Source organism: Triplophysa dalaica, chromosome 4 (genome assembly GCF_015846415.1).
Source record: "Triplophysa dalaica isolate WHDGS20190420 chromosome 4, ASM1584641v1, whole genome shotgun sequence".
Lineage (NCBI taxonomy): Eukaryota > Metazoa > Chordata > Actinopteri > Cypriniformes > Nemacheilidae > Triplophysa > Triplophysa dalaica.
Window position 1 is genome coordinate 16,968,217 of NC_079545.1, and position 12,378 is coordinate 16,980,594.

The window sequence follows — 12,378 nt, forward strand, 5'->3', positions numbered from 1 at the left end:
AGAATCTTTTGGAGTAAAGTGAGACGACATCCAAATGACTGTCACGTAACAATTATAAAGGAACGTAACGTTACGTATTGCAATTCGTTTCATGTGTTTACAAACATGCATGATTATTTCTTGTGGTTTTTATGATTTAATATCGCAAGTGTTCATGCTAACCACCTAGCCAGCTAAGTACTTACGTTACGTTACTTCACGTGAAGCTTTGGTTCACCTGTAGTAAGATCCTCACCATAGCATCCCATATTTCTGTCAGAATAAACTAATAAATTTACGTTCATTCATTATCTATAAATATACACATATTTATAATGGAGATATTTATAATAATTGTCATAGATGGGGGTCTTGTCAGCACTGACGCGCGGGCTCGTGAGAGGAGCTGACAGAATGGCGGAGTTCACGAGCAAGCGAGGGCCCAGAACTTTCTACAAAAGCCGAGGCGCCAGACCGACTGGAGTCCTGACCTCCAGCAGAAAATTCATACCCATTCGGGCCATGATACCCGAGTTCGTGGTGCCCAACTTGGAGGGCTTTAACCTGAAACCCTATGTATCATACAAGACCCCACAAGGGACAGAGCAGCCCATTACTCCAGAGACACTCTTCAATCAGGTGGTGGCACCACAGATCGAAAGAGACATTGAGGAGGGGGTTTTCAGTGAGGACAATCTTGAGAAATATGGATTGGAGAAAACACAGGAGGGAAAGGTGTTAAAATTGTACCCCAAGAACTTTGCTTGCTAGGTCTGTTTTTCAGAAATATGCAATGGACTTCATTTGTTTCCTGTTCGCAATTGGGATGTGTTATTAACTCTTACCACAAACTGATGTCATCAAAGATTAAACTCACTTATACTCAGCCCTTACTTAAGAAAAGTTATTTATTCAAGTCTGTATTGTGGTAATAAAACTGACTTCTATGCAAAACTGAATTTATACTGCTTTGACGAAGGAAATACGTTTATACAGTACTCTTTGATTTAAGGATGGGTTATAATTGATTTATACAAATTGCATTTTGTTATAAATGGTCATTCCTCGATGCAAAACTAAATACTGAAAGATGTTTTATTGCTAAAATATATAATCACATAATCCCACTTTGTTTGAAATAAAGATATCTCAAAACTGCATATATTTAAAGTAATACTGTAAATAGCAGGACACTACTAAAGGTTGCATTATGAATATGTAGTTTAAAATAGGTTTTAACAGAGCAGCATGTCACTCATAACAGAAGCAGTGAGGGTTTCAGGAAGAGGGGGCAGGATCAGACTCTCCCTGTCGTTCCTCTGGGCTCAAGTCCCATCTCCAAACATGCAGCATGTGATCATAGAAGGAGCAGGTAGCCAGCACACAGGACAGAGACTGAGAGTCTTTAGTGGAGAAAGGGAGGCTATCTGGAGCTGAACTTTTCTCTGCTAAAGAGAAGTGTTCTGGGATGTACTGTCCCGAGTCATCCTCCAGGGACGTGTCAAAGCTGGCAGTGGGAGACTCATAGTGGATCCTGAGGTGACCTAGAGACTCTGAGAGCCCAGCGCTGGTTTGGGGTGGCTCCTGAGGAGAAGAGGGAGCAGAGTTGCTTAGGGGGACTTGAGACCAGTCTGCTCCATATGCTAAAGAGTTATGTAGAATATAGGAAGCCAGGACAGGACATGGTGCATCTTGTCCATCTGAAAAAACATAAGGAATAATGCAAAAATACCATTTTTAAAGGGTCGATAAATTTGTGTACTGACAGGAAGAGGTTAAGTAGAAAGATTTCTCACCCATAGCCTGCTGGCAGTGGAGAATATGAAAATCATTATGCATACATGCAGCTAGCAACAGGTGCTCTTGACTGGGGTGCCACTTGAGTCTCCAAACGCCCCCACCAACAGCAGTCTCACTCAAGGGCTGTTTCATATTCCTCCCATCCCAGAGCAACACGTTCTCATCATAACTGAGAGTGATAAAAACATGCATTTGTACGTAAATGCTTGCAGGATATTGTGTTTCTGACCACTTGTGCAGAAGCCACTTACCTTCCAGTGGCTACTATGTGCTCTCGATGGGGGTTACTATGTATACTGCACACTCCCATAGTGTGTCTGTGTGACAAGGAGGAGAGCAGTATTTATTTACAAGAACCCTAAAACAACATATTTGGGGTTTAAAAATTTAACTATGCATGCACAAATCTATGAAAAGTTGTACATGAGGCCCCTGGTCAAATGGTGACAGAATAAAGGGAGAAATAATAGTAGTTAAAGAGACAGTTCCCCTAAAAGGGAAAATTCTATCATCATTTACATTTTTTATGCAATTTATGCATTTGGCAGATGCTTTTATCCAAAGCGACTTACATTGCATTATCCTATACATTTCTGTTTCCCTGGGATCGAACCCACGACCTTGCGTTGTTAACACAATTTTCTTACCACTGAGCTAAAGGAAAGCTCACCCTTAAGTTGTTTGTTCCAATTCTGTATATGTTTCATTGTTCTGATGAACACAGAGAAAGATATTTGGAAAAATGCTTGTAACCTAACAGTTCTTGGCAACCACTGACTACCATAGTAGGAAGAATCTGATAAATATATATAGACTTGGAAAAACTTAAGGGTGAGTAAACGAAAAAGTAATTTTTGGGTGAACTGTTCCTTTAAGGTAAGGGGAGATAAGCAAATGTCACCTTTTGCTGGTAAAGGTAGGGGAAGAGGAACCCATTCTCAGATCCCAGCCCTTTAGTTTGCAGTCATCACCACCTTAAAAAGAAGGCAAACAGCAATAATATTGTCGAATGTTAGAAATAAAATATCTAATGTTAATAAAAAACTGTATGCTGCTTTAACACATAATATTATATGTGCAGCTTTAACATATGTATAAAACTGTCTTATTTCTCTCACCTGAATAAACAACCTGAGTATCCCAGTAACTAAATGCTGAGATCCAAGCCTCATAGTCATGAGCTTTCCACTGACACACAGCAGTTAAACTTGCTTCCCCCAGAGACAGCACTGTTAGAGACCCAGTGGAGTCACTGGATACGACGCGTACATCACTGCTACAAATATAGAACAGTAGCACTATAAGAAATTAAACATTTTATACAGAGCAATAGCAAAACATATCAGTTATGACAACTCATCACCTGTCGCTTCTCCCTGTAGACCAGTCTAATGATAAAGCCAGCCTGTCAGGACCCAACACTGTGATCGATTCACATTCCAGATCACAAGTGACCTGCTACTGGAGGCACAGTCCAGACAGACAAAGCAGAAAATACTTAATATACCACAAACACAGCAACGAAAAATTCAAATACTGTGTTACACTGGAATTCAATGAATCACCTGAGGCTCTGTGAGTTTGTACAGCTGGACTTCTCCTCCAGCAGTGGCCATACCCAAGAGCGGTCTTTCTGATATAGGTACATGACACCTAAAGAAAAAAAAAACATTACACATAACATAACAACAATTAAAACGAATCTCATACAAAAATAAAAACAGTATAGTATTTGTGTAGTAATCTGTTTTGCATGATTACCAGTCGTATAACCATAGTTTTACTACAAATATCATAGAGAATGGTTGATGCAGTAAGGCAATGATACATTTATGGTCACTGTGTCTTTATTACAAACATCACAGATTGTTGTAGTTAAACTAGTGTTCATACTTGTATCTAAGGAGGTGTGACACAAACTTAAATGAGTAGAATTTGCATAATAAAAAAACAGTTATATGATGATTCGCTTACCACTTCAGATCCAGTATAGCAGGAGTGTCTATTCGTTGAGTCTCTGTGAGTGGAGGGCTGAATGATCGTTGTTTGTTATAATGGAACAGAAAAAGTCGACCTATTCTGCTTTGTGCAGTAGACCCTTCTGCAGTCTATGAACAAAAAAACTCTATTAAACTCATTCATAATAATGCTTAACACCACCTAATAAAGGAAAACACCACCTTTGTAATACCTTCTCATCGCTTTTTTGAAGTTGGTAGGTCCCACACGCCAAAACATGAGACCATTCCGGTATGGGACACCACTCCACGGTATCAGCGCTCAACTCCGTATCAAACACTTGAAGGGTTCGGGTTCGAGAGTGCCACCCCATATTACACGGTTCAGAAGCTCATACAGACGGGATAACCGGACTAACTACCCATGAGTGTTCTTATACTGTGCACGTGTACTCAGTTTGTGACACTTTCGTGCGGCACATTTGAATCCCCCATTGATATATTTCAAATACAACATGAAGTCGATAATTTACAACTTAAGAAAACGTTAATAAAATCAAATGTGATTCAAAGACATTTTCGTGTCGCTTCTCTTTTTTGCGAGGTAAACAGGAAGCGAATGACAAAACAACTTCCGGGTTGTTGAAGAGCGATTGGCTGCGCGTTTAAATCACGCACTTGTGTTTTGGTGTCGTTTCTGATTCATGGGGAGAACTTCTTTGTCGTCTACTTTAATGTAATGCATTGGTGAATTACTATGGAAAATATCACTTCTGAATCGAAATCTGTCCTTTGCACATTGCTGGATAAAAACGACCAGTCTAAGTATGTGTTTTTTACGCAAAAGAAACCAGAAGGGGGCATAAACATAGGGTGAGTTGACAGAATAAGTGTCATAAAGGTAGTACTTTTGATTTATTTATTTTGCGATGTCCCATTTCCTACAGATTTACCAATGGCGAAGGTGTGTGGAAAACACACCTTTCAGAAGAGAACCTGTCTCCGCTTGTAGGAGTTTGTTCTTTTGTGCTTTAAAATGATAAGGCATCCCTGTCTCACAACAATACTGACGCTGCATTTCTTTACAGATGAAGACATTTTCACTAAAGTCCACAGAGGATTATACTCTTAAACTCAAGTAAGGGTCTATAAAAGGTAGGCTGATGAATAAATAACTCTTCCGTGTCCTCTCTGATATCAGTCCCTTGTGTGTGTGAGCAGATGTGCATGTAAGACTGGCAAAGCATTCGTGGAAGTGCAGGAGGACAGTGCAGTGCTGCATTTAGGATTGGAGCCCACAGACTCGAGTCTGACTCTGTCAAAACTCACTGACTCAGAAGGAAGGACAGAAGTCAAAGACCTGCTGTTTATAATGGCCGATAGCCTGACACAGCAAGACAACAGAGGTAAACAAAGCAATTGACCTCTTATTAAAAAAGCCCTTACTCATTACATTTATGTTGTTTCAAAATATTTAGGCATTTCTTCATTTAGTCCAATCAAGAGCCTTCAGAAAAGAGGCACTGGTATGTACTGTATGTCGAACTGCTTTGTTGTCAAAGGGAATCCTATTTGTACTTGTATTTGGAATTAATCACAAATTTTGGTTTTAGAATTTGAAGTTAGAAATCAGCTTAAGGGTCCAAGTATAGCAGTCAGAAAACGTCTTCCTGGGGATTCTCTTATCAACCCAGGAACGAGGAGGTAAATATTTGAATTGACTGTTCTATTGTCAATTCATTTCCTACATAAGAAGATGCGTCTGCTCACTGCCATTCTGTTTATTTCATAGGAAGAAAACTGCGACCGGCGTAGCCTTTGATGAAGACGATTAATAATCTTGAACTCCATTTAGGATTTTAGAAATCAATCAGGAATCATGAAGTCTCTTTTTAACTAACACTTTTAACTCCTAATGGCATAGTTTTTTTAATATAGATAGCAAATCACACCATGAACTCCGTCATCAAGCATCTATTTAAGGTTTTAATGGAAGACATATATTTTTTAATCATACATGTATAATTTTGTGTTACCATGTGATACTTTTAATAAATAAAAAAATAAAAAAGCTGTGTCAAACGTGTGGAAAAAAGAAGTCACCAAATCAATTGAACCATTTATTGAATTATTCTCTTTTCTCTCTGGTAATATTAAAAACATAATTTTACCCCAGTTAGCACAAGAGAACGGAGACAATAAAAGTAATTTTAAACAAGCTTTAAAGGTCCAGTCAATCTTGTTACAAGGAAGTCCATCAAAACAAAGGTATTACTGAATGAAAAACGTTCATAAATATAGAATCAAATTCACATGGACTGAATTTACATTCCAAAGCACTGTAAAGATAAAACAAAATACCCCACTCCGTTCTCCAAACAAGATCAAGTCAATGCTATTTTTAATGATACAGAATCACACGATTGCTGGTGTCTTAAATCACTGCACATGTCAATTTCTAGTTAAGCAGCTTGTTCTCATCTTTAGTTAGGCTGTTGAGGTTTTCCGTTCAATAATCAAAGACTTTTGATCATTAAGTAAATTGTTTGTTAGGTCAGTTTCCGCATAGCCAGTCATAACGTAACATGTTCAAATGTTTCCCTTTGGTCATCATATGTCAAAACCGCACCAAGGGCATTTTTATGTCAATCCTCTTTGAGGAGTTAAAAATAGTAAGCATATGCCGCAATGTCAGAAAAATAAGACACCATTTAAGTACTATGTGCTGACCACTGTGCAAGAGACTAAACACAGTTAGACTGTCACCAAGCAAAGGGACTTAACATTTCTATACATCAATGACATAAATTATCATAATCCTAGATTCAGCAGAAGAATCCTTCAAATGTAGCGATACAATCCACTGGTTTTAGGGCAAAAGAAATTACATTACAGTGCAAAACTGAATGACGACTTAAACGTAAACCATCTGCCGTTCAATATTCATTGAACATATTGGGCTAAATATAATAATAAAGAGCAATGACCTGATTTCTGTTTATCTGTAATAACAGTGACTCAAAGTTCACCTTTGGCTTCACAGTGATAGCGTGACAAGTATAATGGACATTTCTACTGACATCTGGTACAGTATATGCGGAGCGTTTCGGCTGACATCTGGTGATGTTCCGTTTTTAAGCATTAGCGATAAAACACATAACTTTTACCAAGACAGACACTGGCATTAAATACAGTGTTTAAACAAAATGAAGCCATTAAAACAAGTGAGAAACCCCTGGTTCAGGATACACATGTCAGCACAAAACACATTTATGCCGCGTTTATTCAACAACAGGTCATACACATCCAGCTTCTCTATTTTAGGGCTGGTTCGGTCCACTTAAGATGTTAGTTACAAGTCATTCGCTAAGAATGTCCAGTGTAAGAACTTCCACGAAGGTGCACGGATACATTTGCATTCTTCAACAATTCAAAAGAACAAGAGATCTTTTCGAGACATTTAAGCATAGTAAAATTTCTTCAACCCACAATACGACAGCCTTGTCTTTAATGCATGCTCTCAATGCAAGTACAAATAAACAAGTTAGGTCCAAGAAAAATATATGCTTACAGTAGTTTCCATGGTTTCAACTCAAGGTTAGGATAAGCAACAAACTGCAAAGGTTGAACCCATAGCGGTCATATTCCATGAGGGATGGTTATGTAGGCTTGAACACTACGGATAAAAATGTGATGGGTCGGTTAAAAGATCGTACAACAATTTACCAAATTTAAAGCGATACCAAAATAAACACGCAACAAATACATTCTCTTTCATTCCCATCCAGCAGGCTTGAATATAAAGGACACGATTCCATAAACCATCATCTCCAAAATGCAGCTTGTGGACAAAGCTGTCTAACACATTTAGTACCCCGGAGTCCCGCTCTCGCTGGCCTGTCCTGTTCAGGCACTGACTGTTTCTCTGTTTAGAGTTCCCAGAGGAGCTGTTCTCTTGCTCTGCTGTTGATGTGCAAATGGAAACAAGTACAACCCACTCGCAGAGCCAGAGAGACGGATCCTCTCCAAAGAGAAAAAGCGCACAAATGTCTTTGATCAGACAGACACATGTCTGAACTTGAGGCTTGTTTTGATTTTTACATCTCTATCTGTGAGATTAACAGTTTAGCATAAAGTGTCTGTATTAAAGGATAACTGCACCTGTAAAAAGACAATAAAACAATGCGTATTACAATATATTCTGTTGTTATTTCCTTTCGTCTATAAAAATTGAAACAAAAATATCTCACTTTTGCAAATACTTCAATATTTCAAATGATAATAGTAAGAATAATTTAAAAGTTTAATAAATATTCTCAACAGAACATCAATTTATTTGTTCTTATCGTTCTAAATGGTACATCTCTTGATTAACCATCACAGTTTTATACTGTAGATGTACACAAAGATTTTATTTTACATTCCAATAACATTTATTTTCAATATATGTGCTTTACCCTCTCCTCCTCAAAGCTGATCAGTCCTTCATCATCATCACTCTCCAGTTCCTCCGGCTCTTCGCTGACCAGTGCACTGAGTTCTGTGTTAGCCGGACGAGGCCTGAGGATGTTGAGCAGTCGCTGCAGTGGAGACTGACCACCACTAGAGGGAGAACTTTCTTGCGGTTCTAAGTTGTCACTTTGCTTTTTTGCAAAGTTGACAAAAACCTAAGCAGAAAACAAAAATGTTTAATTAATATGCTGTTTTTATTTATTGTTTAGCATTTTTAATTAGGCATAACAGACTAAACTAACCTCTTTCAACACTTAAATTATTCGGTCTAGATACTCAAGATAGTTACTTACAATAGTCTTTCATTATTTCACAGTAATTTACGAACTGAAAGAGCAATACACACATTGTCCAAGGTTGTCTGGCTGACCGAATAATCCTCGATGCTCAGCACCTCCACCACCTGCTCCATCTTGCTGAAGACCTGAGCCAGAGAGATATTCTCGGACTTCAGCTGGTACTGAATCTTTGTGTGGTGCCGCTCCTTGGGTGAAATAAGCAGAACTTCACAGTTTTTACTGCAAGCAAAGCTCAAAATATATGCATACGTTTCTAGTTTGCACAGCGTTTCAAAAAAAAAAAATTAAATAAGCGATTCATACTATTTTGCAACTTCTATGCAACTATGAAAACTCGAGTGCCACATATTAAAAAACAAACCAACATCATTAAAATAGATAGGCTCCTTGAGTTTTGTAGACACTATAGTTGACACGGAAAAAGGAAATATCAATATGTGCTCATGCAGGGTTAATTTCACTCCTCTCCTTTCTAATTTATGTTCCCTTTTCATATCCTTGAAAATAAGACTAAAGTAAACAAGTATATATAAACAAACTAAACTAACACATACCTTTAATATAGCCTCTGGAAAATTTCTGTTGAAAAAACGGATCACTTCTTTGACGCTAGCAGTGGTCTTGGTGCGAACCGTGATCATGTATCCATCCCCAAACCTGTCAGAGAAATAGGAATTCACTGTAGCTCAACTAGTAGGTCATAGGTTTGAGTCCCCAGATAATTGACATGCTCATAAAATGTTAAATCGCATTGTCTACCGCTTTGCGTGCCAAATGCATAAACGTGCATAAACAGTCAATTTCAAAACCTGTTTTTGAGATGCTGGATGCTCCCCATACACTTGAACCTGCCGTTGACCATGATGCCCAGTCTAGTGCACAGAGCTTCACACTCCTCCATACTGGAAAACAAACACATCAGCAGTTAGACATCCCTGTGAGGCACCGACCGAAAGGTCTGGAAAATTAAAACATGTATTTTCAAACCTGTGTGACGTCAAAACCACCGAACGTCCTGTCTTGATGATGTCAAGAATTAGGTTCCATAAGAAACGGCGAGCCTTTGGGTCCATTCCTGTGGTGGGCTCGTCCTGTTAAAACCAACAAGAGCACATTAAAGCTGATGTCATCCGTTCACAAAAATAAACAACAGCAAGATTTGAGAGACAGATCTGACCAGAAAGATAAGCAAGGGGTATCCAATCAGAGCGATTGCTGTGGAGAGTTTGCGTTTGTTTCCTCCACTATATGTGCCAGCAGGTTTGTCGGCATACTTGGACAGCTCCAATTTCTCCAGAGCCCACTGAACCACCTTCAGGAGAAAAAGAGAGAGAGAGTGAGACATACAAATCAAAGATCTTAACACCATATTGTAAAAACACCCTTTATCATTGCGGACAGCAAGAACCCTTTAACAATGAACTTCAAACTGTGATTAAGGATAATTGATTGCTAAGTGCTCCTGCGCTGATCTCAAGAGAGCTTTTAGGAGCTCTTACCCACAGCCGCACACTCGACTGTCTCTTGACGACCATTACCGTGTGTCATTTGACTACCCCGAGTGTGTGTGCATTAGCGCGCTCACCCGTTCCTCATCCTTCCAGGGGATTCCGCGGAGGCGAGTGTACAGCTCCAGATGTTCTCGAGCTGTCAGATCATCAAACAGGGCGTCGAACTGAGGGCAGTAACCGATGCTCTGCTGGACTCGCAAGAGCTCCCGCAGGATGCTGCAGGAGACAGGAAGCTCGCATATTACATTAGCATGTGACATGCAGTAGATATATAACATATTTATGAATTCAATAATCAGACAAAAGGTGGTCTGAACGTGGCACCTGTTTCCTTGAATAAAGGCCTCTCCACCCGTCGTGCTCTCATCTCCTGTCAGCATTTTGAAGGTGGTGGTCTTTCCTGCCCCGTTCACCCCCAGCAGCCCAAAGCATTCCCCAGGACGGACCCCCAGACACAGACGGTCCACCGCCTGGATCCGGCCCATCTTGCGAGACTTGTAGACCTGTAAGGACGCAGACACTGAGGACACAAGGTCTTCTGGGGATATACACTAATGTTTAAAAATAAGACAGACCTTGGTGAGGTTTTCAATCTTCAGCATGTCGTTGTCAGCATCTCCTCTCAGCACTCTGCGGCTCTCACAGGCCACGTCCACATCATCGTCCTCGACCGGCTGGCTGTTGACAGGCACTCTCCTTCAATGAGAAGAAATCAGTGACCTTGTGAATTATTTAAAGGGACAGTACGCCCAACAACGAAATTCTGTCATTACTCGCGCACACGTTTACTCGCGCACACTCACTGAGCTTTCCTGAGGAAGTTGTACTGGCACAGAATTGTGATAAGAAAGCCAACAAATCCCTCAATGGTCATCGCAACCAATCCCCGTGTCACAATGTCCCATTCAAATGGCGACTTCACTTTATCAAACTGGCCTGCAGGGAAAACACGACTTTAAGATTCCAGAACAGCAGAGGGCAGTACACATGACAGCTCTGAGACAAAGAACGCACCTATTTTGGCGTAATATTCGTTGATGTACTCATTGTACGCCATCTCCATCAAACCATGACCCAGGTTATAGTTGGGGAAGATGAGAAAGCAGGACTTCAGGTAACTGTTAACCAACTTCAGATCCTGTCAAGTAGCACAAAAAAACAAGAAATCTGTAGTAATTTAATGATACTGAAATAATCAAACTATTATATATGTTTTTCCTAAAAAATGAAGTACCAGGGCACCAATTTGCATGCTACTCATAATCATGTCCCTCGTGATGAAAAGGTTAATGAAAAAAATTTAAATGATTTTCTCTTCGATGTACCTTGTCTCGCTCAAAGAGCTGCAGCAGGAAAGTGGCCACTGTGGCTGTAATGCCAATGAAGAGATTGATGACTATGAGAAACACATAGGCTGTGCTGGGCACCTCAAACCAGAAAGAAGCTGGATACATGATGGGGGTTATAGACCAGCTACACAGAGAGAGAGAGATAGATTACCTGTAGCTATCGGCATTAAAAACTGTGGTCTTTCTTCTCCTTTTTAGCAGTTCCATCACATTTCATGTGGTATTTCCATGAAATAAAATAGAATTGACCGATACAGCCGTGTATTGATTCTCACACCTCACTCCATCTGACAGAGATTGGTGAGATTGCAGAGCTTACCCATAAAGGAGGAACAGAGAGATCACTGCTGGGAAATTTGTAGGTGATGTGTATGCAGGAAGGTCGAACACAAACAGAATTAGGACACAGCATGTGGCTGGAACCAGGTAGTTAAGCTGGCAAAGAAAGGGCAGAGGAAACCAATTTAGCCCTCGATGTGTTAGACATCAAGGCAAACATTTTGTCGGTTTCAAAATCTTATGAGCTCCCTTAATAGTTTTTTCACTATAAGGCAAGGCCCGGATTAAAATTGTACCAAAATGTAAGTACCTAAATTACATTGCCTCTAAGATACCTTGTTTCCGCAAAAGGCAGCATTGTATACATATTAAGATAAGGTAATCACAGAAGTGGAAGGCAAGAAGATGGCACACTTTTATTCGCCCTTTTGGCTAGTTATAAACAGGGTAACTTGTTAGACCTTACCATGTCCCATATGTAGTTTGCCAGCCAGTAGATGACAGGGTCACAACCGCTGACAAACTGCAGGTGCTTAGCCTTGGTGGATTTTTCTGCTACAAGAAAGACCACGAAGCTGGCTGGCACAAAGGACATGGCTACGATGATAAAGATGGCAATAACCACATCAGTGCCCTGGAGCCTAGAAGAGAATAAAGAGAGAGAGAATGAGAAATCAGAAACAAGAAATGA

At 39.9% G+C, this 12,378-nt stretch overlaps 4 protein-coding genes across 10 annotated transcripts in view; 2 read left to right on the top strand and 2 right to left on the bottom strand.

Moving 5' to 3' along the window:
• Positions 1-393: 393 nt before the first annotated feature.
• mrpl41 (mitochondrial ribosomal protein L41) lies at positions 394-750 on the top strand. The gene has a single exon (XM_056747112.1). The coding sequence runs from the start codon at positions 394-396 to the stop codon at positions 748-750; it is 357 nt and encodes a 118-aa protein (XP_056603090.1).
• A 306-nt stretch (positions 751-1,056) lies between these two features.
• On the bottom strand, positions 1,057-4,351 carry dph7 (diphthamide biosynthesis 7). Of its 2 annotated transcripts, none has more exons than XM_056745527.1 (9): positions 3,971-4,351; positions 3,754-3,887; positions 3,345-3,432; positions 3,143-3,237; positions 2,898-3,052; positions 2,681-2,753; positions 2,031-2,096; positions 1,776-1,948; positions 1,057-1,679 (listed from the first exon to the last, which is right to left on the bottom strand). In XM_056745527.1, the coding sequence occupies exons 1-9, from the start codon at positions 4,109-4,111 to the stop codon at positions 1,258-1,260; spliced, it is 1,347 nt and encodes a 448-aa protein (XP_056601505.1). In that variant the 5' UTR covers positions 4,112-4,351; the 3' UTR covers positions 1,057-1,257. The 2 variants fall into 2 exon arrangements, with proteins under 2 accessions (XP_056601505.1, XP_056601504.1); XM_056745526.1 differs by having other exon boundaries at positions 2,898-3,055.
• A 41-nt stretch (positions 4,352-4,392) lies between these two features.
• Positions 4,393-5,810, top strand: paxx (PAXX non-homologous end joining factor). Of its 2 annotated transcripts, XM_056744939.1 has the most exons (7): positions 4,393-4,610; positions 4,685-4,745; positions 4,826-4,875; positions 4,959-5,143; positions 5,216-5,263; positions 5,351-5,441; positions 5,530-5,810. In XM_056744939.1, exons 1-7 carry the CDS (start codon positions 4,495-4,497, stop codon positions 5,570-5,572), a joined length of 594 nt encoding a protein of 197 aa, XP_056600917.1. In that variant the 5' UTR covers positions 4,393-4,494; the 3' UTR covers positions 5,573-5,810. The 2 variants fall into 2 exon arrangements, with proteins under 2 accessions (XP_056600917.1, XP_056600918.1); XM_056744940.1 differs by lacking the exon at positions 5,216-5,263.
• A 34-nt stretch (positions 5,811-5,844) lies between these two features.
• The window catches only part of abca2 (ATP-binding cassette, sub-family A (ABC1), member 2), a 53,290-nt gene continuing 46,756 nt past the window's right edge, over positions 5,845-12,378 (bottom strand). For all 5 annotated transcript variants that reach the window (XM_056744936.1, XM_056744935.1, XM_056744934.1 and 2 more), the window contains 15 exons: positions 12,154-12,328; positions 11,728-11,843; positions 11,385-11,532; positions 11,074-11,197; positions 10,863-10,995; positions 10,635-10,755; positions 10,384-10,562; positions 10,134-10,275; positions 9,726-9,860; positions 9,536-9,639; positions 9,358-9,450; positions 9,103-9,205; positions 8,596-8,733; positions 8,195-8,404; positions 5,845-7,898 (listed from right to left, as the gene is read on the bottom strand). In XM_056744936.1, the coding sequence (XP_056600914.1) occupies positions 7,863-7,898; positions 8,195-8,404; positions 8,596-8,733; positions 9,103-9,205; positions 9,358-9,450; positions 9,536-9,639; positions 9,726-9,860; positions 10,134-10,275; positions 10,384-10,562; positions 10,635-10,755; positions 10,863-10,995; positions 11,074-11,197; positions 11,385-11,532; positions 11,728-11,843; positions 12,154-12,328 (1,957 nt within the window). In that variant the 3' untranslated portion in view covers positions 5,845-7,862. The remainder of the gene's footprint in view (positions 7,899-8,194; positions 8,405-8,595; positions 8,734-9,102; positions 9,206-9,357; positions 9,451-9,535; positions 9,640-9,725; positions 9,861-10,133; positions 10,276-10,383; positions 10,563-10,634; positions 10,756-10,862; positions 10,996-11,073; positions 11,198-11,384; positions 11,533-11,727; positions 11,844-12,153; positions 12,329-12,378) is intronic.